Below are 26,886 nucleotides of genomic sequence, written 5' to 3' on the forward strand. Positions count from 1 at the left end.
AGTGAAACGTGCAGGGGCACGATCGTGCAACTGCGGATCTAAGTATAAGTTGCATGTGCGACTGCGCACCGAGTCAGAGATCAGGAAAGGAAATAGGGCAGAGGGGATGCATCGTGCATCGTATCATAGGTTACCGTCCGGACAGTAAGGGTAAAGGGGACTATCCACAGGATCAGTCAGGTGGAGGAACGGAGCATGGATATGCTTCGTCAGCGAAAGGGTCCGGCCAGATGTACTGGCTTTGCTGCAGCGACAGGTAGAGAGCAAAAGGGAATGCGAGGATGACAAGGTTGACCAGGGTAAGGTCAGGGTAAGGGTATGATGCGAGGGCTGATACGAGGAGGATTAGGAGAAAAATGGTAGGGGCCCAAGCATCTAGATGTTCTTGTAACAGCCGGATGTGGAGTCAATCTCGGGTCTCTTCCGTCACTCCCGGTCCATCTCGTGCCCAAACACCAAAGGCACAAACATGTGGTCGCAGCAAGACTGTCACTGCTGCCAAGGAACCTACACCTGCACCAGCTCGTAAGTCAGCCAAATTTTCTATGTCCATCTGACATAATGTTCCACCTGTAGCAGTCCCATCTTCAACTTCCGGAGTTCCTCGTTCAGCACTCGATGTGCCAATGCTGGATTTGCATGCCATGGCAATGGCAATTTGGGAGGGTGCAGCTCAAATTGCCGCTCTCGAGGAGCATGTTGTTGAGCAGGATGCTAATATTGACACCCTGCAATGCCTTCATGAAGGCCTTCAATGTGAAATCATCCTCCAGCACCTAACATTTCCACTTCTGGATTCCCAAGGTGATGCAACATCATTTTTGCTTCATCAACCTGTCCCTCCGGCCATGTCAACCCCAGCATCCGCACTTCCTCCTCTCATTGACCTGTCTATGGAAGGGATGCAGCCCAACCCCCCCAACCTCCAGGATGAGTCTGCCATTGACGGACTCATATTTGAGCTCAACCAAATTCATCCTGAGGTTTCACAGACGCCTGGCAAAATTGTGAAACCGGATGATCCGGGCAATCTTTTCCCAGAGTATGATTCAGTTGAAGAGATGGATGTTCAAGTGAAGGGTGAACCTTCTGGTGAGGATGTTGACATGACTACATAATTACAGCTGATTGCAATATTATGTGGAAACGCACAAGTTGAATTTGTGTCTTGGAAACACCCGAAGTAAGCTCCCGTAAGCACAGTCTGAGCACACTGCGAGTGATCCGCAGTCAGTATACAGTGCCGCCTAGACCAGTGATGGCTTCACCTTCCGCATCCCCTGAGCCAGAAATACCTCGGTTTGAAACTGTTTTTGTTGTAAATCTTGACACATATGCAAAGAACTCGACAGAAAACAATGGAAAAACCAAAGTCAAGGAGGTGAAGTCTACCAAGGTCAAAGAAGTTGTTTTTCATGTCTCCGCACCCAATTACCTCAAATTCCTCACAACTATGCTTGCAAAGCACGACAAATCACTTTATAAGGTTACCAAGAAGAAAAGGTACACTTTTAAATACCTTCCTGGTGCTTCTCGCAGGTATGTCGGTCCTTAGATCATCTGACTCATGCCACGGCAACGATGGGATATCACTTACTCAGGTGATCAATTATAGCCGCATGGAAGCCATGGATGTCGACAACAAGAATGATTATGCCAAGATGGCAAAGAAGATCATTTCTGAGAAACTCAAAAATATCAAGATTTTCATTGACATGAAGAATGTCGAGAAACTGCCTGTTTCTACCCATGAGGCAAGCCTCGAAAACTTTGTAATACCTCAACTAACAAAGAAATAGAGTTCTTTAGGAAATGCTGCTACCAATGAGAGTGGAGAATCTGAGGATGAGGAAACTGTGCTTGTTGTTGAGGTATTTCGACTGCAAAGACAGATCTCGCAATTTCGGCTGTTTAATGATGCTTCTTGTAGACTGGTGCTTCAGAGCTCGAGCGTGAAATTGCTCATTATCAACGACTCATTATCAAGAAGTGGGGTAATGACTATGACAACTCGATTATGTACATTCACACGAGTGGTATGGAGATTCCTTGTACCCCAGCCATGGTGAAAGACTGGGCTCGTGCAATGGTAATTGATTTGTAGCGACTTTATGTGTCTCTAGTTGAACCTTGTGTTTTCTCAGTATGATGGTGAAGCCACGACTTCGATGCCACCAAATATCCCATCATTCGATCCTGCAAAACGCGAGCCTGTGCTGCACCCAATGTGCCGCACTGCATCAGCCACATCTATGGCACCTCCCGCTGTAAATGCCAATGACATTAGCTCACCCACTTCAATGCTTCTGTTGCGGACAGTTCAAGATCTTGCCCGTAACCAAGACCACACTACAATTCCTTCAACAGCTATAGTCCGTGCTTCTGTGCTTACTCAGTCACCTGCCATATTGACACCATCGAAACTTACTCACTTCCTGGAGTATGCTGAGCAGGAACTTGGTGTTAGCCAGGCAATGATGTATGAATCATCATTGTGTAGTATTGGAGCTGGTCCAGACATCCTTGTCGAGATTGCTGACCAAGAACTCGCTCGCATTGGGCTCACCCCAGGTGACATCATTCGTTTGAAAAAAGAAAGCGTCACTTGGTGGAATGGCCCTCTTGCAAAGAATGAGCTAATGGAGAGTACAAAACATAAACGTAGTGATACTACCAATTCCGAGATTCCTGAGGACCGGAGATACCAGTATGAAAAAAGATACCATGATGGAGGACGAGCACGCATCAATGGGAGTAGAATGAGAATCGAAGAGCGGCCACCTGGTGAGTTTGATGGTATGATTGTCATGCAATCTGGACTCACGAGATTTAGGGGAGTGTCCTGATCTTGATTATGATCTTTATCACTTTTGCGGCAACAGACGAGAGTGGGTTCCCTTTCCACCAGGGTATACATTTGATGCAGAAGGTAGTCGCGAAGATGAAGATACATTCAGGTAGAAATACATCAGAAATATTTAGGCAATATAACCAGAAGCACGGAAATACCCTTCTGCTTTATCAGGTGTAATGTTTTGGCATGCTTGTACAATAACAGTCAAGGACTTATCGAGAAAAGGACGACGTAAGTAAGACTTGATAGAAGAAAAAGCCTGCTCAATGGGGTTATAGTCTGGTGAGTACGGAGGATAGAAACACGAGTTTACACATAGCCTCATCCTCTACAACACGTCGGACTTCTTCGCTGTGGTGGATATGACAATTGTCCAATACGAGAACACTACGAGGACCAGGGTAGGGGTTGGTCAAGGGCAGCTATTCATAAATCAATCCGCGAGAATCACAAAATTATTACAAGCCATACCACATGTTCTTGTAAGAACTGCACGAATCTCTCACTTGTCACAGGCCATTTGATGATATCATAGGCAATGATTCCGTCAAGTGTGAGGATGGGCAAAATGGAGTACCGTTTGCCTTGCACGAAACATTTCCTCTGGATACACCTGGTATGAATTAGCCAAAACTGATACTGATCTGTAAACAAAGCAAACCTTGTTCCAATTTTCGAGTGTCCAAATTTACGAATCAATGTCCTTTCATCTTTCGCAGCTTCATCACCAAACATCAACATTTCAGGGTCTGGTGCGATCTCGGCAATATTGTTCATAAATATACCACGTCGTTCCTCATCTCGTTCAAGAGCACGAGCCGAGATATTCTTGTGGCTGTAATGTAGCCTGTGCAAGGTGTGGAACAGTGTGTGTACAGATACAAAAACACCACGGCGAGCCCGCAACTCGTGTTGTAGTTCATTGAGGTACATAGTGGGATTTCGATGAAGGATAGTAGTCAGAAAGGCAATATCGTCTATACTGAGGTTGCGATGGTGGCCACGAATCCCATGGTTTGCATGTTGAGATGAGGTGCCAGTCAATTTGATGGTTTTGTAGACGAGAGTCTTCTTGATACCAAGTAAATGGCAAATTCGTGTGACGGAATACCCATGTCAGTGCAAAACAGGTATGCGAGCCTTTAGATCTGGTGAAACTGTGTGTGGCGGCATGGTGAGTGCGTCGTTGAATGAGATGCAGTAAGCCAAACACTTACGGGGTCTTACTTCGGGTGTTTCCAAGATGCAAATTCAACTTGTGCGTTTCCGCATAATATTGCAATCAGCTGTAAATAGTCATAGATGTATATGCAATGTTTTCAATCAATGTTACCTTTGTTATCATTGACTTATTGATTCACCGAGTGCCAAGACCCGAGACCTGTCCTGCAAGTATCTAGTGTCCAGTCTGGAGCTTCCGATCATTGGGCGTCTGGAATTCGAGACAGTGATTTCTCGTTGAAAAATGGATGTTGTACCATGGGATTCAATTTTCGGGTGTTGGGACTCGGCGATCCATGCATGTCAGACAAGTGCTTTATATATCTATATAGTAAACCAATACCTTGGCCTATACGTCTACACAATATCTCCCTACCTCGGCCCATCCATCTATATTACATTCCCCTCCATCGGCCCACCAGTCTATATCATAAATAATTTCCTGCACTCTCGGCCCACCCGTCGATATAATAAATGTTTTACCGCTCGCTCGGCCCACCCGTCTATATAATAAATATTCCACCCTTTCTTGGCCCACCCGTCTACAAAATTATTCCTGTACGTTGGCCCACCTGGCTATACCATGTACCTTTACATCAGCCCACACATCTATATAATAATGATTGCCTCTGATCTCCCTTCAGCCTAGCTGTCTATAATATACATGTCCATCCTACTGTACATATTCCCCAGATGGGTCCACCCATCTCCATCGGTAAAAATATTCATCCCGGCCCATCCGACATCATCAAGCATATATATAACATTGGCATAGATAGGCACCCATCTCCATCGGAAATAATATTCCCCCCGGCCCATCCGTCAACATCGGGGATATACATCACATTGGCCCATAGTCCGCTGGCCCATCTTATATGGGATATTATGTAGGTCGGGTGACCCGTATAATACAGAATTTGTCACTGAAGGGGCTCCCAGGAGAAGAGGAGACAGCTTCAGGAGGAGACCCACAGGCTTGAGAAAGAAATCATGGCACACCAGGGGGATGATGCTGATGAGACTCAAAAGGTGAGCGACCGTGAAGAACAGCATGTTTCAGAGTAGGAGGGGGAGAAGGAATCACAGGCAGGTGAGCAGGAGCAGGAGGTGGAGGCCAAACAGAGAGGGAAGAAAAGACGCAAGTTGGGGGCATCAGCAACTGGTTCCAAGAAGTCCAGCACTGACAATATTTGCTGATCTTCCAGAGCTAGACTTCCCTCCAAGAAGGCCTTGAGAATTTGATTCAGAATAGTATGTTATATCACATCATGTGTCTGCAATACATTGTTCATGTTTCTATTACTGAGTGGAGGAAAAGTACAGAACTGAAGCCAGCCTCACAAGCCTTTGAACTACACCAAGAGCCAGCTGGCTCATAGGTATGCATAGAAGCCATGCTGGCCTACATGGTTAAGGCATGTCCGGCTGGCACTGATGCCACACATAAGGCCAGCTGGTCTGTACGTGTACATAGATGCCATGCTGGCGGGTTGCATGGTCTAGGCATACCTGGCCAATACCGCTACCCCATATATGACCAGCTGGCTCGTACAGGTGTGTAGAAGCCATGCTGGCCCATAGCATGGTCAAGGCATACTAATGCCACCACATATAAGGCCAGCTGGCCTATACATGAGCGTAGATGTCATGCTGGCCAGTTGCATGATCGAGGCATGCCTGGCTGGCATTGATGTCACATATAAGGCCAGCTGGCTCGTACATGTGCATAAATACCATGCTGGCCAGTTGCATGGTCTAGGCATACTTGGCTGGTACTGCTGCCACACGTACGGCCAGCTGGCTCATACATGTGCATAAATGCCATGCTGGCCGGTTACATGGTTGAGGCATACACGGCAAGTACTGCTGCCACATGTAGGCCAGCTGGCCCATACATGTATGTAGATGTTATGCTGGCCGGTAACATGGTCAAGGCATGCCCAGCCAGCACTGATTCCACACATGAGGCCAGCTGGCCTGTATGTGTGCATAGATGCCATGCTGGCCAGTAGCATGGTCAAGGAATGCCTGGCCAGCACTGATGCCACACATAAGGCCAGCTGGCCCGTATGTGTGTGTAGATGCCATGCCAGTCAGTGGCATGATGCAGGCATATCTGGCCAGCACTAGGTCTACATGCACAGCCTGCCTGCTTTGTGGCCAATGGGGCTGGTGCGGTCCTGGCAACTGATACCCACCGGCCAGGCGCATGTCTATGCCAGCCAGCCGATACTGGGTGAGACACATTCTACGGCCATTTTTGATGACCAGGGTACTCATTCTACGTGTCAAGTGACTGAATGGTCTGAATTGCCTGGCACATTGTAAGCACCCACCCGAGTGCCGGATGCAAAAATACAACTTACCGTAGCAGGCCCAAAAGGTTTCTTCTTCTTGGGGCTCTGGGGTGACTGAGGGGATCTGGATGTCCTTGCAACATCTGTGGAGAGCTGGGGAAGGACGACCTCCACCACTCCACGCGAAATCAGCTACAAAATAAATAAAACAATAAGAAAACAAGCCAGAGGACATACCTGAGTGACTGAGTCCTTATCATCTTCCGACTCAACAAACACCTTGAACTTGGCAAGGCCAATTGTCTTCATCTGCTTCCAAGTCTTCATAGTGGACTTTGGTGGTTTGGAGGGAAGTGCCAGAATCATGGGAGACTTCCTCTTCCAACTCCCTTCCACTTCTGGCTCCAGGTCTGGGACAACTGCCTTACCTTTTCCCTTCTCCCAGGACTTGGAGGTAGGGTTGGTGAAAGGCCTGGCCATGACAGGTGAGGGTGGAAGGTCCACTGGAATTGGACCTACTGAAGCCCGGCCACAACCAGGAGGTCAAAGGTGTAGTTACCTAAAGCCTCCCATGCAACAATCTTGCTGCACCAGGCAGGCATCAACAAACAGGTATCATCATACCCAATGCTGTGCCAGTTCGGCCAGACCTGAGGAGTCATTCTCTGAACTTGCATTAACTCCTTTGAGCATGATAACAAAAGGCCAGGAAGGTGGGGTCCATGCCCATACTCCTTGACCGCCTCAGCCTGCCTGGATGATGTAAAAAATATAGGAAAAAAAAGACAATGCTACATACCACAAATGAACTGACTTAGTATACCAGAGAATAGTGGCTGGGTCCCGGAGGAAGCTGCCGAGCACTGGTGATGATGATGATGATCTTGGCAGTAATTGCCTTGAGGCCGGTCAAAGGGGTGTCAACTGGATTAGATATGGTGTTTGAGTTGAAAATGTTGAAAAGGATGAGATCAGGTGGAAATCAAGTTGTATTCAGGTTCAAATCAGTTATCACAAGGCTGATGTTTCAGTAGAAATAAGATCAGTGATTCACAATGTAAAATTTCATTGATTATTTGTCTTTGTTTGGTTGTGGTTCAACTTTCGGCAATTGCTGGCACCTTGTGTTCAACTTTGAAGTGATCAATAATCAGTGAATCAGTTGATCAGTTCCTCACAGAACATGAACTCTCCTGCAATAGTTAGATTCAATGACCCTCCAGTCACTGAATATAACTCAATGGATGTGGATGAATCAACCATGTCCCAGATATCAACAGGTATGTTCAACATTTATTATACCTTATCAATTTACTGGACATCCTTAGATCAATTTTGGAAAAGTCATGTACAAACAATAATGTCTGAGCCTGTTGAAGATCTGAGTGGATTGGATCCTGCAAAGATACATTTTTTCCATTCTAGAAGGCAGGTGTATGTCTCTTGTGAGTGGGCCGCTCACAACTGTCAAGAAAGTGATCTATAGCCTTTCGCTTCAAAGGAATGTGCTCCTGCAGACCAATTAGCTATTGAGTGATATGCAATGAGATCTTGATACCCATGACAGGATGAGGCCTATGAAGAATAGCCACAATGTAGTATCCAATTTATATAATCAGCACCATCCTGTAAAAATGGCAAACTCACTCACTTGTTTAAATACCAGTCCGTATTATTGTGATCTGTCTGGGATGCATTGCATAGTGCAATAATATTGCGAACATGGTGACCTTATATGAATGCTTTTAAGTTATCCAAGTGGGTATAAGTGGGCACATTTGGGGCAAGAGACATCCAATTTTCCTATTCAAGCTGTTACTTATATGTGCCTTACTATTGCAGTAATCAATGTTGTGTATGTGAGTCATGAATCAAGATTGATATGCAATGCAACAGAGCGAGTATTCAAAAAGTATCATAAGGCTAAAAACAACACAAGGTAATTGAGACAGCCACCGAACCAAATGCAAGGCAATATGCCTGTATGGCTAATTATCCCCAACTCTATGTCTCTTACTAGATGTCTTTAATTCTACCTGTGAAGAACATAGTGACTTTGTGAAGACACAGTGTTTCACGTGGAACTTCCCATTGGTTTTGTTTGTTGCAGTGACATGTGGAAAAAAAGGAATTAGATAAAAGAATGTATACTCAGTCTTGTACTTGTCGTGTAATGGACTAAGGTGTCAGTAAGTCCAAAATACTCTTAGTATGTACCAGCATGATTAAGTAATCGATACTCGCTGCATTTGGTATTAGATAAACAAAACAACAATTTGGCAGAGAGAATTTGCTCCACAGGAGGATCTTGAGGCCAGCCTTTTAATTGAAGGTAAAAATTATACACTTTGATGATCCTGTTGTGTGACTTCAAGATCTCCATATCCATCTTCAACTTGTAAGCAGGATTTGCCTTCAAGAGGTTCATGACAAAGGTCATGTTACTAATGTCTGTCATCTCCATGTGCTCGCATGTTTGATTGTAAGGATCCTGTTGCTCCAAAGTGACCACAATGTATCAAAGTGCAAAGAGCTTGGTAAGTGCAAGAATGAGCCTCAACAACATCTCGGATGTAGCAAGGATAGACTCATGATAGTGTGATATGAGAAAAGCCCTCACTATGGCCTTCTTCTTCTCCTCGAGTTTTATTTGGACGATGTCTGGAAGCAATAGCATCCCATTCTCGTCAGTTTTGAGCTCAAAGACTAGTTTTCTGATTCCTTTGCGACCTCCCTTTACCTGTTGGCCTCCAACCCATGCCCCAGCACCTATCATCAAGACCATCAACACATTCTCTGGGTATCTATAGTTTAAACACTCGCCAAACTGTTCCTGCACATACTCCTGCCACACTGGCTCGATGTCCTCCCAGTTCTTTGTCTTTATGAAGCTGTCTCCATCTCCTAATGCCTCGTTATCATTGTACCTGCATGAAATATATTGGGTTGAAAGATCTGTGATAACAGGTAAAATTTACTCATATCCCAAACAGCACCTCTCCCTGTTTCTTCTTCCAGGCTGACAAGACAAACACTTTCAACCCACATTGCCTCCACATCTCCTTCAAAAAGTGCTCCATATATGCAGGTCCCTTCTTACAGGCAATCTGTGCTTGTATCTCAGGAGGAGGAAAATTGTTGAACCATTCTTATGCCATTTCTTTCATCTTCTCCAACTTGTTGTTGGACAATTCAGCCATGACTCCCTTCACAGCCACCTGATAATACTTGAACATACCAGGATCTCCTGGCTTTGCCCTGGACTTGTCCTTGATCCTTGGCAGAAGTCCACTCAGGGAGGTAGTTCTTCAGTTCTGAAATTTTGGTTTCCATGAGCTTCTGTGTCTAGGGTTGACATGCCCTTTCAGAAGTTGAGGGAGTGGAATGACCTGATCTTGCCATGGTGACTCAGATTGCAGAATGTGCTGAGGATAAGCAAGGTAGAATTAATAATGGTTCAAAGTTGAACTTTGAGCAAAGCCTAACAGTTGGTTAATCAACCCATATCAGACATGATGCCATTAATGGAAATAAATTTGTAATGAACAACCAATATTGCATAACCTACAGGTCCATGCCTAACTCTCCTCCAGAATCATCAACACTTCAGCCTGTTCAGGTACCACCTACTTGGAAAGCCTAGAGCCCCTTCAGTGACAAATTCTGTATTATACGGATCACCCGACCTACATAATATCCCATATAAGACGGGCCAGCGGACTATGGGCCGATGTTATGTATATCCCCGATGTTGACGGATGGGCCAGGAGGAATATTATTTCCAATGGAGATGGGTGGGCCCATCTATGCTGATATTATATATATCCTCGAAGATGTCGGGTGGGCCGATGTAATGGTTCATTGTATAGATGGGTGGGCCGACGTACAGGAAGTATTTTGTACATGGGTGGGCCGAGGGAGTGGTGGAATATGTATTATATAGACGGGTGGGCCAATGTAAGGGTTTATTGTATAGACGGGTGGGCCGACATACTGGAATTATTTTGTAGACGGATGGGCCGAGGGAGTGGTGGAATATTCATTATATAGATGGGTGGGCCAATAGAGGGGGATGTTATATAGACAGGTGGGCCGAGGTAGTGAGATATCTGTCTGACATTCACGGATTACCGAGTCCCAGATGCCCAAAAACCAAATCCCATTGTGCAACATCCATTCTGGACACCCGAACACCCCACCAAGTGCCGAGTGCCGAGGCCCGCGCCCCGATGTCCGAAGCCCGAAACCTGAAGCCCGAAATCCGAAAATATGTATACAACCTATCCATATTTCCCTCACTGCACAAATCACCAGGTGTCAAGTACCGAAACCCGAAACTTGACACCTGGTACACAAATCACCAAGTGCCGAGTGCCGAGGCCCGCACCCCAATGTCCGAACCCCGAAACCCAAAAATATGTATACAACATATCAATATTTCACTCATTGCACAAATCACCGAGTGTCGAGTGCCAAAACCCGAAACTCAAAGCACGGTACAAAAATCACTAAGTGCCAAGGCCCGAACTCCAATATCTGAAGCCCGAAACCCGAAGCCCGAAAATATGTATATAACATATCAATATTTTGCTCACTGCACCAATGACCAAGTGTCAAGTACTGAAACCCAAAACTCGACACCCAGTACACAAATCACCAAGTGCTGAGTGCCGAGTGCCGAGGCCCAACGTCCAAAGCCCGAAACCCAAAGCATGACACCTGAAAATATGTATATAACATATCCATATTTCCCTCACTGCACAAATCACCGAGTGTCGAGTGCCAAAACCTGAAACTCAAAGCACAGTACAAAAATCACCAAGTGCCAAGTGCCAAGGCCCGATGTCCGAAGCCCAAAACCCGATGCCCAAAACCCAAAAATATGTATATAACATATCTATATTTCCCTCACTGCACCAATCACCAAGTGTCAAGTACTGAAACCCGAAACTCAACACCCAGTACACCCATCACCAAGTGCCAAGCACCAAGGCCCGAACCCTGATGTCCAAAGCCCGAAACCCGAAAATATGTGTACAACATATCCATATTTCACTCATTGCACAAATCACCGAGTGTTGAGTACCAAAACCCGAAACTCGACACCCGGTACACAAATCACCAAGTGCTGAGTGCTGAGGCCTGAGCTCCAATGTCCAAGGCCCAAAATCTGATGTCCAAAGCCCCAAACCCAAAGCCTGAAACCTGATAATATGTATGCAACATATCCATTTTTCCCTCATTGCACAACTCACTGAGTGTCGAGTACCAAAACCCGAAACTTGAGACCCGGTACACAAATCACCAAGTGCAGAGTGCCAAGTGCCAAGGCCCAAAACCCGACATCTGAAGCCCAAATTCCGAAGCCCAAAACCCAAAAACATGTATGCAATATTTCCATTTTTTACTCATTGCACAAATCACCGAGTGTTGAGTGCCAAAACCCGAAACTCAAAACCCGGTGTGCAATACGCAAAGATAATGAAAACATGGAAGTTGTTGTCCGAGTCTAGGTGAGTGTATTGGTAGTCTTTTCTTGTCCATTGGTTATCATTTGACCAAGATATAAGCTAAAGAAATCTGAAACATTGGTGAGAATGAAAAATGAAAGTTGTAGTCCAAGTCAAGGTGAGTGTATTGGTAGTCTTTTCTTGTCAATTGGTTATTTCATTACTTGGTACTCGGTACTTAGAAATCAGTACTCAGTACTTGGTTCTAATACTCAGTACCTGGTGTAATGATAGTTGCGGCACTGGGCTCAAAACCCGTGTTTTTGATACTCACATTAAACAGTATTTGTCTGACACATCTCTGACATTCCAATCCTGATCCCGACGCCCGACCCCGGCCTGAAAGTTTTGGACCCAACATTTTTGCATCGGACTCATCCTTCCTATGTCCTGTCTAGTCGCATCTATCCCCACTAGTGCATATTTACTCGTTTTCGCATTATTGAATATTACAGACAGCGTTATTACATGTAAGCATAGACCATTGCACTTTTGACATTTTTCATGATTTTCAGTATCTTGCCCTTGCATCCATGATCCAACCTTTTAATATATAATGAGCATAGCTTATATTATTGCCTCTTATGACCAAGATCAGCTCACAATAGGCTGGAGTTTGTGAGCTAGTGTGCATACTTGCCATTTCTCCTGATAAGGGGCCCATACCTTCAAAACATTGAATCTTCATGATCAGAAACCTGGAGTACATTTAAAATATAATAAGTATCATAGACATAAATTTACAGACAAATCCACCAAGAATTGAGTACTGAGGAAGTGAAATAGATAAGAAATGGAGTGTGGGAACTTCAAAGACCCAAAGCATCGAAAATGGTCAGTGAAGCAATAATAGGACTTTAATGCTGAGTCAACTCATGTTTTCACTATATCCCTTCCACCCACCCCTACCCTCAAGGCAGTAGGCAGTATGGGTTCCTTAGGTAGTTTACAATCTATCCTACATATTTTTAATGAAATCTTTGGCCTGAATCATCTATAAATGTGACTTTGTAAAAATATGTCTATTGTCACATTTCACACATATGCCTGTCATTACATCAATCCTTCATGTATCTTTCTAAACTATTAGGGCTATTATAATGGACATATATGGGTGTTATTCCAGGTCTCTGATCCCATCACAGGCTTGTCATGTTGGATATCTCAACATAATGTGCAAGTCTCGCTATTAATATTCATTCTTTTATCTTTATGCTCACTTACTGCACACATGTACAAATGCACACCTCATCTTTACATCATTGCTAACATGCCAGACAAATATATAATCCTCATACCTGCATCATCCTACCTCAGTCTATTTGTTCTCAGACTGAGGTATGACTATACATTCATTATCATACTCGACACTGACCAACATTTAACGTAGTCTTCAAATAATCCCCAATTCACAAGAATAACATTGAACCCTACATCAATGGATAATACATACAAATACAGAATTCATGTCCAGTTGTAGTCACGTGTACCAGGTGTTGAGTTTCGGGTTTCGGTACTCGACACTCGGTGATTTGTGCAGTGAGGGAAATATGGATATGTTATATACATATTTTCGGGTGTCATGCTTCAGGTTTTGGGCTTCGGACATTGGGGCTCAGGCCTCAGCACTCGGCACTTGGTGATTTGTGTACCGGGTCTCAAGTTTTGTGTTTTCGCACTCGACACTCGGTGATTTGTGCAATGAGTGAAATATTGATAATTTGGATACATATTTTCAGGTTTCAGGCTTCGGGTTTCGGCCTTCAGACATTGGGCCTTGGGCCTCGGCACTTGGCACTCGGCACTTGGTGATTTGTGTACTGGGTGTCGAGTTTCAGGTTTCAGTACTTGACACTTTGTGATTGGTGCAGTGAGAAAAATATTGATATGTTATATACATATTTTCGGGTTTTGGGCTTCGGACATCAGGGTTCAGGCCTTGGCACTCAGCACTCAGCACTCAGCACTTGGTGATTTGTGTACTGGGTGTCGAGTTTTGGGTTTTGGCACTCGACACTCGGTGATTTGTGCAATGACTGAAACATGGATATGTTATATACATGTTTTTAAGTTTCAGACTTTGCTGTTTGGCCCTCGGCACTTGGTACTTGGTGATTTGTGTACTGGGTCTCGAGTTTCAGGTTTTGTCACTTGACACTCAGTGATTTGTGCAATGAATGAAAAATGGACATTTTGCATACATGTTTTTGGGTTCTGGGCTTCGGATTTTGGGTCTCTGGCTTCGGGTCTATCAGGACTCGGCACTCAGTGATTTGATAACTGGACTTTTAAGCCTCAGGCTTTGGGTGTTCAGGTGTTCATGTGTTTGGTGTAAGGAAATAGAAATTTCACACATTTTTACCAGTTTCCAGTTTCCAGTCTTGAGCTTGGGGTGTTCGGGTGTCCAGAATGGATGTTGCACAATGGGATTTGGTTTTTATCTGAAACTCGGTAATCCATGAATGTCAGACAGATATCTCACTACCTCGGCCCACCTGTCTATATAACATCCCCCTCTATTGGCCCACCCGTCTATATAATGAATATTCCACCACTCCCTCGGCCCATCCGTCTACAAAATAATTCCAGTATGTCGGCCCACCCATCTATACAATAAACCCTTACATTGGCCCACCCGTCTATATAATACATATTCCACCACTCCCTCGGCCCACCCATCTATACAATGAACCATTACATTGGCCCATCCGACATCTTCGAGGATATATATAATATCAGCATAGATGGGCCCACCCATCTCCATTGGAAATAATATTCCTCCTGGCCCATCCGTCAACATCGGGGATATACATAACATCGGCCCATAGTCCGCTGGCCCGTCTTATATGGGATATTATGTAGGTCGGGTGATCCGTATAATACAGAATTTGTCACTGAAGGGGCTCCATGATGGCAAAATGTACTGCACTTGCAGATAGGTGGGATCTGTTTAAAGGAGATGAACCCGCGGACCAGCTTAAGCCTAAAGATCTACCATCTGTGTCGGGAACAGAGTTCCAGCCTAAAGAAAACAACATGGTCATCATTGACAAATCCGGAGTTCATCGCCTTTTTCCACTGCTCCTCAGCAACCAATGGACATTGGCAATTCAGGTGATAGGTGCTGGAGGGAATGACATTTGAGGTGATGCAAGACTCAGTGCATTTGATTGCCAGGAATGTCACTCTTCAAGACCTTGCTGCCAGCCTCCAGATGAACATTGCTCACCTCAAGGGTAAAACTGCTGCCACCACACAGCAGTTGAAATACATCAGATATGTAGTTTAGTTTGTATAACAGCCCCACAGCACATCACATAACATCAGGACATTGCACATATGGTCAAAATATCAAAAATATCAAAAATACAAAAATCATATTCAAAGTAACTACTACATTGGCATCTATACTACTGACTAAGAGAGACACTAAAATAGATAAAAATGCGAAAATAGAGGCCAAAAAGAGGTTAGAGATAGAAGAGACATACTGAAAAGACTAAAAAATGCGAAAATAGATAGGCTAGAAATGAGCAGGGAGTCAGTCTTTGAAGGAGAGGAGAGGAGAGGAGAGACTCACCAAAAACACCAAAAATGCGAAAATATATAGGCTAGAAGTGAGCAGAAAGTCAGTCTTTAGAGGAGAGGAGAGGAGAGGAAATAAGTGATTCACCAAAAGAACCAAAAATGCGAAAATATATAGGCTAGAAGTGAACAGGGTCAGTCTTTAGAGGAGAGAATAGGAGAGGGGATAAGTGACTCACCACTGCACCAATTACAAAGTCCCATCCACACCAACACTCACATCAACACCAATATATCCCAACTTGAATATCCAGAAGCCTGACCTAAGGCTCTATAAGGACACAGTATTCAATATTCAATATTCAACATTTACTGTCATGTGACAGCACCTTGTTTATCTGGATGATCCCAGATTCCTTAATACCTATCACTATCGATCAGCCTCAATGGGGGCACACAGGGAAAATGTATGGGTAGATCGACTCGAAAGGCCGTTACATCAAATTGTACCACTGGCAGATTTACTACATTGAAACATACCACCATGTCTATCAGTGGTGCCTCTGTATCGTCTACTCATTCCCTCCAATTGCAGGAACCTGTCAATGAGAAAGATGTATTATCAAGATCAGAAAGAACTCATAAAGCCCCTGCACATTGGACTCACGAAGAAAAAGCAAGATTTCTACAGTACCTCCTCACCCATAAGGCTCAGGCTGGTGACACTATGAGCTTCAAAAAATGACCTTTCAAGAAGCCGTTGACGATATGAATGAAGCATTTCCCAATCAACGTGGAGGGGCAAAGACTGCAAGTGTTTGCAAGACAAAGTAGACCAATGTAAGCACTATCACAATCATCCATTTCTGGCTGCAGCTTACTGATGTCTTGATAGTTAAAGAGTTCTTACAATGCTGTTATTAACATCAAGAAAACATCAGCCTTTTCATGGAGTGATGAGCTTGGAGCAGGAATTACAGATGCACATGAGAACATTTGGGAGAAATATGTCAAGGTAAGTCACCAATTTTTAACTATAGAACTCCCATTAAAGTACCTGCAATACCAGAACAGTCTCTCTGTGAAACCATTCAAAACAAATGGGTTCTTACACTTTAATATAATTGACCAGATCATGCCCCATAGGCCAAGTACTGCAGGAGGAAAATTTGTTAAGTGTCAGCCACAGGCCAGCCTGATGGCCTCTGTTGTACCCTCTGAGCCATCTTCCAACACTCTCATGATGCCCCCTCCGCCGAATCTTCCAAGTCACATTCCCAATACCATGAGTTTAATGCAACTCGTTTCTGCTACTGATGAGATCAACATTCATCAAGCATCTCCACTGGCCCAGCAGGAGGGTAGCGCAGTGCTGATGTCAATTGCAGATGTCTTACCTTGTATAATTAACAATCTTACCACACCCTCCGAGCCTAGCATCCATACTGCTGTATCAGACCATCCTTCCTCCACTGACCTTGGACATGCAATTAATTTAAGTCCATGCCAAGCTCATTCTTCTAAGTAATCTACCCACATGGCAGCCGGTATTTCATTACGACACTGATCAGCTCTTCCCATCTCTCTACCATCTGCTGGCCCATCAGCCGGATTCCCCTGCAATTCCTCAGGCATCCAGTGCACACCATCATTCATATCATCATCACTAGTAATATCTAACATCTCACCATCTAAGTTGATATCTTGACCAAAATTGGGGTTGCGGCAACAGATGAAATTGTGCAAGGCACACAGGGCCAATGGTAAGCACGCCTAAATGTCCATGCTGTACTCCGGAGGGAGTTGTAAGATGTGCCACTGATGTTTCACCACCTCAAATATGTGTTCAATTATGTTGCACAGTGAAGCATGGCGAAGGTTGAAAAGTTTTTTAGCATTCTGTGGGCTTGAATACACGTCAAATGCAATATCAAAAATGAAAGAAAGAACTAATGTGAGAGATGCCTGACGCCATTCTTTGAGGTGATAGTGCGCACCACAATATGGAACCAATAATGTGTCACAAGTACCAAACCCTGCATCTGCAAGCAGGTATCTTCCTCCTGGTATCCATAGGTCATGTTGGCATGCATCGTTCCAAAGTGCCACATCAGTGGACGAGCCATCACAGCCACAAAGTGAATAAATGAACAAAGAATCAAAATCACATATAAACAAACAATTCTGAGATATAAAACCCTTCCAGTTATGCATGAAGACTTGGTCAGTAGATGTTGTAAATGCCTGAATGTGTGTACCATTGACTGCACCAGTACATTTGTCAAAAAAGTGAAAGTGAGGGTCATTTTGTATTGACAAAGGGATGGGGGAATTTATCATCGGAAATTTAACTTGGGAGGAGTAGAAAGGGTCTTCTGAGAAAAACATCAGCATACACTTGAAGTATCTACATATATAATAAAAATTAGTATATACTGATTGAATCAGAGTCTTTGAGAGGAAGATTTTACCTTGAGATTGTGTCAGAGGACCGTTGGAAATGCTCACCAACATGCCAGGTTGAGAGACCAGTCACACACATATATATAAAAATGGCCTGTTGTTTTTCGACTGAAATGTCATTGCAAGATTGAACAAATCCATTAGCCTATACAACTTGCAGTAGTTCTTCATATACTTCTAGGTTCACCCCTAGACTGTGTCTAATCCTGTCTGGATGGCCTGTGAGGAGCTCAAGAACTCATGCATGACCTGTCAAGGCGGATGTATGGTATGGGACACTGGTGCATGGAGTGAGAAAGAGTTGGTAGTATAGAGCTAATATTTGAGCAACGAGGCAAGGAATAAGCAAAAGAAACTGATGACGATGGAGATCATCCATCTGTTGCTAGCCACAGTCCATTGTCAATGATGCTTGTCGGACTGTGCACTATCTTGGTCATTGAGGCAAAAATCTGGGATCATCTGGATGAATAAGGTGCTGTCACATGACAGTGAATGTTGAATATTGAATACTGTGTCTGTACAGAGCCTAAGAGTAAGGGTGGGGAAAGAAAAAAATTGAAAGAAGAGAAAGAGAAGAAGGCAAGAAGACTTGAACAATGTCAAAAGACTTGAACCATTGAACACATTTTTGATTACATAAGCTTTCCCACCTAACTTCAACCAACATCACATGACTGCTTATATCATCAAAAATGCAAAATTTCACTAAGTCCCTGCAACACTATGGTACATCCACATTAGTGTAATAATGTAGTATATATATTGTATGCATATAACCCAATACAATAGAGCTTATTTTAATATATATATATATCTAATATAACTATTCAAGAATCAGTATTGTACACCATCAGATAACTAACAAACATGTTAAATGTTGAGCTGATTGTAGTGTGTGGTGAGCGGGCATTTTCTAATTAGGCAATAGGGTGCTAGTGCAGACGTCTGTGCTTGCGCCTGACATACTATATATGGTGTCATTTGGTCTGCAAACTGTCATTCATTGATTCTTAATTTAGACAACCTGAAATTTCTGGCACTGGTCAGTCACTGAGATCTACTGAGTACTAAGTGATAGGAAATTGTATACACTGCAGAATTGTATATCTGTGCCTTCTGATAATCTAGAGGCTAGTCAAGCTGATATTGCTGAATAACTGACTAACTTTTTTTTCTGAAAGTCTGACATCCCTGGATGTTCTGTAATTTTTTTGGTCTGATAATCTGATGTGTCTGCACAACTGATATGTGCTGATTGTTACTGATTGTTACTGATATCAGAAAAGCTGATGTTCTGAATTGAATGACTGCATAACTTTCTTTTGAAGTCTGACATCCCTGGACACTCTGTAATTTTGTTGGTCTACTAATCTGATATATCTGCACAACTGATGTGTGCTGATTGGTACTGAAGTAATACAGAAAAATCAGGATATTCAGCAGAATTGTAGGTTTCCTGATGTGATTCTTATTAACCATGGGTCCATCCTTCAATTCAGTCAACTAACTAACCCTAACTAACCCTAACTAGGCCTCCTCCTAAACATAGAGGCTAATAAAAAATGGGCCCGGCCCTAACAGGTGAGTACAATACATCTATGGGCCCATCCATGGACTTAGGCTGATATTCTAAGATGGGCCCACAGTGGGTTGGCCCTACACATAGAGAAGGAGAAGAACTATTCATATGATGAAGTTGATCTTGGGAAATCAGAAGCTAATACTGAATGCCCAGATATTGGTGTTAAAGGGGGTAGAGATAGTGAGGATCAGACCAGATCCCTGGAGGTGTGCTGGATATCAGATATTTGTTTGTCGACAATTTTGGTAGTCAGAACCTGGCTTCTCATAGGGCAACAGAAGCTTCGCATGCCGGTTTCCACATTTTGCAAGACAACTCTAGTGCAATTAAAGTTCATGTCAAGAGAGCACCTGCTACTGCAGGAACTCATTAAGATTCACTTGAATTAGCTACTCAGTAGTTGGTACTATATGTTCTTGCCTGTCATGTCTACAATGATCATTCACTCAGGCCCAACTATCTATATTATAGAACACTCTCAGCCCACCTGTCTAATATAATATATATCTGGTGCCTCCAATAGAACTTGTTTCCATTGAAGGCATACAACTTATTAATATACCAATAAACCTAGTGCCTCCAATGGAAGTGGTTCCATTAGTTAGTTAGCAACTTGTGAATGTACTAATATACCTAGTGCCTCCAATGGAACATGTTCCATTGGAGGCATGCAACTTGTGAATGTACCAACTAACCTAGTGCCCCCCTCCAATGGAACAGGTTCCATTGGAGGCATGCAACTTGTGAATGCACCAACTAACCTAGTCCCCCCCTCCAATGGAACTGGTTCCATTGGTTAGTTAGCAACCTGTGAATGTACTAACATACCTAGTGCCTCCAATGGAACAGGTTCCATTGGAGAGCCCCTTCAGTGACTTTACCCTATACTATAGAACAGCTCAGGTTGACAATGCTCCCTACGTATAGGGCCAACCCACTATGGACCCACTTTAGAATGTCACCTAAGTCCATCGGTGGGCCCATAGATGTGTTGTACCCACCAGTTAGGGCTGGGCCCATATGGCCCATGGTTGGATCAGTGAGTGGATGCTAGGAAATCAATACCGGAAAATGGGTTAGGGGCAGGACATTTTCTCTCCGGCAAGTATCTACAAGGATGTGGGCTGGATGGGTGAATATTAGCAATGAGTACCGGCGACATTTATCAGCATTGGCAGTTGTATCCTGAACAAATAGGTTTGGCAAATGATATCAGGAATCCACTGGTTGTGGTACATTGACATTGGGCATTGTATCCTGCCAAATATGCTTGCCTGATGGTATTCCCCTGGTATTTATAGGGAGAATTCACCGCCTATGCTCACATTAATACAACATAGCCTTCCGCAAATGTAATGCCAATAGCATACCCTTCAGCAAATGTACTGCCAGTCATGCCGGACAGATTTTTAGTGTACATTCTACTCAATTTTGCCGCCATCACACCAGACATCTTGTTCCTCCACATGCATTGTTTTCTGAATGCCAAAGCAGGATGGTAATTAACCATGCCATACAATATGAACGCCACAATAGTGCTTACCATACATGGTGGTGCATACCGGCGCAGGATGACAATCACGTGCATTTCCCACCGAAGTGGTGGTCATCTGAACATCACTGCAGAATGCTATACAACCTTGGCACTAATGCTGAAATGCTACTGCAACACCCAGTGGGGCAAATGATGTATTGAGTAAATGTCTTACAATGAACTTGAATAAACAATATGGTATCGGCCAACTACAAGGTGACTATTTATTTTTACAACTACATATCCTACAAATACAGTAATTAGTCCATACCAAAACAGAAAAATTTAGTCCATGCTACCAACAATCATTCATGTCCAGCGCCAGCATCTTGTGGTGGTGCCTCACTGTGGAAATCTACATTTGCCAGCACCTCATCCATGGCAATGGCAACGGCTGTCAACTGATCCTCCGGCTGGGCGGTGGCAGCAGCCGGCGCCTCTGCAGCATCTGTCCTGATGACAACAGGCAGAGGCTCTGCTGTCAGGGACTTAGCAGCAGGATTCACCTCCTGCTGGAGTGCAGCCACCTGGTCGGCAAGCAGCTTGGCATTGACCTCCTGCTCAGCCAGGCGACGGTTGGCCACCTCAAGCAGCTTCTCGCCGGTACTCACCCTTTCCACCAAAGAGACCACCATTGTTTGCAACACCGCCAGTTCCTCTTTGAGCGCCAGCACAGTTTGGCTGTCTGGCACAGGAACATGTGTGATGGTAGGAGTGGCGGTGGTAATGGCAGGGGTGGCGGTAGGGGCGGGGGCGGTGGTGGTGGAAGGGGCGGCGACGGCGGTGGGCTCGGCGGTAGTGGCAGCAACATTGCCTGAGGTACCAGCTTCATCTATACAAGTCAGTTGATTCACAAAAGATGAAAAAAGAACTTACCATCAGTGACAACAGTGACATTCACCATGGATGTCCTGCGGCGTGACTTAGACCTTGCAGCAGGTCTCCTGCTCTTTGTTGGTGGCAGTGGGCACACACCGCCAGCGGGTCATGGTTAGTGTTGTAGCCTTGGTGGCAGATCAGCACCCGCTGAACACAGCTGCCACAACCAGGCAACCAGACCGGCGAGGTGGAGTCAGCGTTGACATCCTCTTGAAGTCCACTGGCTGGACCGGTAGCCTTGCCACTGCCCTTTGCAGCAGGCTGTACAAAATCAGATGGTGAAAAATAACAATTGTTTTTGACTCACCGGGATCTGGACATATGGTGTCCCCATCTTTGGCGCCGGAGCTGCACTCATGGGCTCCTCCAGTTCATCTACCTCCAGGTAGCTTTCGCCTTTTTTAGAGACAGGGTGGAAACACATTCCCTTGTCTTCTTGAGGACACCTTTGATCGGCTGATGAAAGCTTCAGAAAAGCTCAAGAGAAAAGAAACAACTCACCTTTGCTGGTGCTGGTGCTGGCTGTGGCACTGCCCCTGCTGCATTGTCCAATTCCATGTCATCATCACTACTGATGATGGTCTTGGATTTGGATTTAGCGCATTGGTGCTTGGGTTTGGGAGCGGTGCTTGAGCTCCTTGCACTCATGGTGCGTCGAGGACGCTTTCCATGCTCCAGTTGGCGGCCACAGTCTATCGTGCAACTGCGGATCTAAGTATAAGTCGCATGTGCGACTGCGCACTGAGTCAGAGATCAAGAAAGGAAAAAGGGGATGCGTCGTGCATCAGATCATAAGTTACCGTCCGGACGGTAAGGGCAAAGGGACTGTCCACAGGATCAGTCAGGTGGTGGAACGGAGCATGCATGGGTATGCTTCGTCAGCGAAAGGATCCGGCCAGATGTACTGGCTTTGCTGAAGCGACAGGTAGAGAGCGAAAGGGAATGCGAGAATGACAAGGATGACAAGGGTAAGGTCGGGGTAAGGGTATGACGCGAGGGCTGATACGAGGAGGATTAGGAGAAAAATGGTAGGGGCCCAAGTGTCTAGATGTTCTTGTAACATCTTTGAATTCGCCGCATCCCGATTGCTCGCCATTCGCATAACCCTCGGCCAAAGCAACCTTGTCACATCGTCCAAAGTGCGATACATTGTGACAAAGTATCTCATGTAGAAAGGAGATGTAAGTTCTTTCGCTGGACAATGACATACTGATAATTGACCAAACAGGTGTTTATTTCACCTTGGGTAAACTATTGTGAAGGCATGGGCATCAGCCCACTGCTCTCCAGGAACCTCTGGTTTTTCATAGGCATGCTGGGCATGAGCCAGGTGGAGCTCCTGACCTATCAAGAGTTCTACGATACATTCATGAAGCTGCCGGCACATGGGTATCTGGCTGTGTCGTCAACACATATCCACTGGCATGGTGTTACAAGAACATCTAGACGCTTGGGCCCCTACCATTTTTCTCCTCATCCTCCTCGTATCAGCCCTCGCATCATACCCTTATCCCGACCTCACCCTCGTTATCCTCGTCATCCTTGCATTCCCGTTCGCACTCTACTTGTCGCTCCAGCAGAGCCAGTACATCTGGCCGGATCCTTTCGCTGACGAAGCATACCCATGCTCCGTTCCACCACCTGACTGATCCTGTGGACAGTCCCTTTGCCCTTACCGTCCGGACGGTAACTTATGATCTGATGCACGACGCATCCCCTTTTTCCTTTCTTGATCTCTGACTCGGTGCACAGTCGCACATGCGACTTATACTTAGATCCGCAGTTGCACGATCGTGCCCCTGCGCGTTTCACTTCTTATTTTCAATCTCTGACTCATTTTCTTATCTAGCACATTCTACCTCAACCGAATGTGCCTTCCTGTTATGGTTATACCCTTTACCGATTGCCTCTCCCGGTAGTACGAGTTATCACCCACTAATATGTCTCCTGTCCTCTATATAAACTCGCTACCATGTACCATATCCCCTAACTTGAATCTACTTGGTTCTTGACCTCCTACTCTCACCAGAGTGATCCTTTCTGCCTAGCCAGCAGTCTATATTCTATCTTCTTATCTGCTCATCACGGATAAGCCTATAGTCTCGATCTTTGCTCATCGACCTCGTCGACAAGCAAAGCCCCTGTTAACTAGTCGGACTTCTGTCCTTCTAATTAACGACGATCCTTACGATTAACCTTTGGGTGTCGTAAGTCTTGGCAGATACAGCTCATCGTCTAGCATCTGCTTGACGTAAGCTACCCGATTCAGACATAGGCGTCAAATCTTACTTGCCGACACGTCGCCAAGTAAGACCCCTAATCTTGGGCTAGCCCAAGGACGTCCTCGACCGTTGACGACACACGCTCTGTTTGAGCATCGCCAACAGATACCATCCAAGTCGTAACACATGGTGGACCAAAGAATTTCACACCACCGACTACAATACTTTTACAACGAACCTCCCCAACTTCTGTCAGATTAGGGCAATGGTCAATTCCCACTTTGAACAATTGGTAAGTTTTGTTTCTGCTCATCCTTAGAAAATCTCACAATTTCAATGCAGCCAGAGGGCCAGTTGCTTGTGACACCGGCAACATTGGTGGATTCAAGGTCAACACCGGTCGCACAGCAGTTGGCCAACATCCAGGCTGGCATGAGACAAGAAGGGGAGCACATAGTGGCACTGTTAGAAAATAAGGTTGTTGAGGCGCGGCTGGTTGCGGCATCATTGATGAGGATGGAGACTGCATTGGGTCAGGATGTACGCGCTGCCATCGCCGCAACAGAGCGGTGTCCTGCATGATGTGGGAATCATGCATGGACATGAATACTAGGTGACCCTCAAAAGATAAAGTCTGTTAGCTTAGTCCTCAGACTAGTCAACCCATACCTTGGTTTCAAACCATGGTCCATATTTCCAGTTTTCCCCAAGTTTCATGATCTAAATATGTTTTGACGGAAAAAGTCTAATGTGAGATGGGAATCACATTCAGACCTAGTTGATGTGAGAAGGGAAATGAAGGTTAAGGTATAGCCTTGCCTTTGGCTTATTCACTTTGGCTAGAGAAAACCATAGAGAAAAGTACAAAGCCTATAAAAAAACCTATCCAAAAAGACCGTGTTTCAATTCCTGCCAACTGTATTATTTTGACTGCGTTTCAATTCCTGCCAACTGTCTTATTTTTTGCTACCTACTTTTCTCTAGTGTTTCTTTACTTTACTTTTTCATTAGGATGCTTTGACTCACCTGACACTTCATAAAATTGTACCCATAGGGTATGATGTCATTATGATGTCATAAGACTCCACAGATACTCCTGCAGGTATTCTGTTGAAAGATATTATGTCATCAAGCTCTAGATTATTCTACTCCACAATGACATCATCCATGATGTCATTTCCTTCTAGAATATTCTGCTCCACAATGACTCACTCTGACTCACTCATGGAAGGTTCTGGAATCTTTTGCTCCACAATGATGTCACGCTTGATGTCATTATGATGTCATTACTCCACATTCCAGAATGTTCTGCTCCACAATGATGTCATAGCTCCATCTTTCACTTGTATTTTATTCTTTTATTGGGTTTGACCCAATATTTTGATTGGTCCTCCTTATTTTTTATTGTTTGTGAACCTAGGTTACTTTCCCACACAAAATGTATATAAGGAGAGCCCATTCTCCCCCAAAAAAATATGATCTCCCATTTGTAGCAATCTGCCTCTCAGATATTTCACTTGCAAAGTTAGTCCCTTTGAAGTGAGACAAGTGCAGGGAAAAGAATTCCCTTGAGATTATAAGTTTCTTACCTTAGAAACTTATTAGTGCCATAGACCAAGCGTTCTTGGTCATATATATTGTCTTTGAGACCCCTTTGTCTCATTGCTCTGTGCCCTTTGACTAAGCAATCTTAGTCATCTATCATATTGTTGAGACCACGTCTCACTAGTAGTCTCATAGACCAAGCGATCTTGGTCAAGTTATAGTCCCCTTTGTTCAAGCGATCTTGAACATATATCGTATATTTGAGGCCATTGTCTCACAGTCAGGTGTCCATAGACCAAGCGATCTTGGTCATATTTCGTATATTTGAGACCATGTCTCACTAGTTCCAGTATCCAAGTCCAGAGCCTAGAAGGAGATTTCCTAGGCAAATACATTCCAGAAACCAAATTACGTGTCTAGAAGCTTATTCCTAGACAAGAGATTTGAGTTTCAATAAAGAAAAGTAAAGCTCCGGCTAGGTTGATCTTTATAAAAAGATTAGTTTAGCGAGCCTCCCAAGAACTCACACGTTATCTACCACGAAATAGGAAAAGTCATAGACCGTGTTAATCGAGGACTGGCAAGCAGTCTTATCCAAAGTGTAATTGTGGTGTCATTACATTTACACGACTTTATATAAGACCCTCTGTTATTAAGACAGCGGCTGGTAAAATGCTTGAAGAAGGAGGGAGAGTAAGCCCTATAAAGTGCCCCCAATTACCATGTATTGTAGTAATTAGAAAGCCAGCACCAGACTTACTATCCAGTGCTACCAAGGGTGCGGCGGTACACATTGTGCCGGTGATGACAGTGTGATTGTATAGTACAAGATCATACAGTAATAACTATTCTACAGCTATTCTACCTTGGATAACATTGCCTTTATGTTGGTAGGATCTTTTGATTTGTTGAATGCATCCATGGCATCCTGATACAAATGTTTATACATTTTGCACTGCTGTGCCGCATACACTTGGTGTCCAACTTTGTCCTTGGTGAGGTCACCCAACCGTCTCCACTCCTCTGATTTATGCATAATGAAATCACATGTCCAATTCATCTCATGCTGCACTAGGAGGTGCTCTTCCTCCTACCAGTCTTTTAATGCCTTGGCACGAAGCCAATGTACACGGTAAACTTTGTATAATGTCAGCACTGTGCATTCCAACTGCACAATTAACTCACATTCATTAAGCCAATTACTGTTACCAGAATCCCCCTCCACATCCATTGACCAGAACCAGGCCAATG

General features: G+C 44.4%; 3 protein-coding genes across 3 annotated transcripts; 1 reads left to right on the forward strand and 2 right to left on the reverse strand.

Moving 5' to 3' along the window:
* Positions 1-1,258: 1,258 nt before the first annotated feature.
* Positions 1,259-3,137, forward strand: EDB93DRAFT_1267254 (uncharacterized protein; the record flags this gene model as incomplete). The annotated part of the gene is made up of 6 exons (XM_041454266.1): positions 1,259-1,539; positions 1,616-1,772; positions 1,800-1,871; positions 1,931-2,089; positions 2,145-2,784; positions 2,834-3,137. 6 exons carry the CDS (start codon positions 1,259-1,261, stop codon positions 2,959-2,961), a joined length of 1,437 nt encoding a protein of 478 aa, XP_041301502.1. The 3' UTR covers positions 2,962-3,137.
* Positions 3,138-6,004: 2,867 nt separating this feature from the next.
* On the reverse strand, positions 6,005-7,694 carry EDB93DRAFT_1108874 (uncharacterized protein; the record flags this gene model as incomplete). Its single annotated transcript, XM_041447894.1, has 6 exons — positions 6,005-6,307; positions 6,442-6,564; positions 6,610-6,844; positions 6,892-7,125; positions 7,187-7,270; positions 7,675-7,694. The coding sequence occupies 6 exons, from the start codon at positions 7,692-7,694 to the stop codon at positions 6,005-6,007; spliced, it is 999 nt and encodes a 332-aa protein (XP_041301503.1).
* A 1,196-nt stretch (positions 7,695-8,890) lies between these two features.
* On the reverse strand, positions 8,891-9,705 carry EDB93DRAFT_1108875 (uncharacterized protein; the record flags this gene model as incomplete). The annotated part of the gene is made up of 2 exons (XM_041447895.1): positions 8,891-9,299; positions 9,611-9,705. 2 exons carry the CDS (start codon positions 9,703-9,705, stop codon positions 8,891-8,893), a joined length of 504 nt encoding a protein of 167 aa, XP_041301504.1.
* Positions 9,706-26,886: the final 17,181 nt, after the last annotated feature.

Source organism: Suillus bovinus (genome assembly GCF_016758785.1).
Source record: "Suillus bovinus strain UH-Sbo-P2 chromosome Unknown EDB93scaffold_125, whole genome shotgun sequence".
NCBI classification, from domain to species: domain Eukaryota; kingdom Fungi; phylum Basidiomycota; class Agaricomycetes; order Boletales; family Suillaceae; genus Suillus; species Suillus bovinus.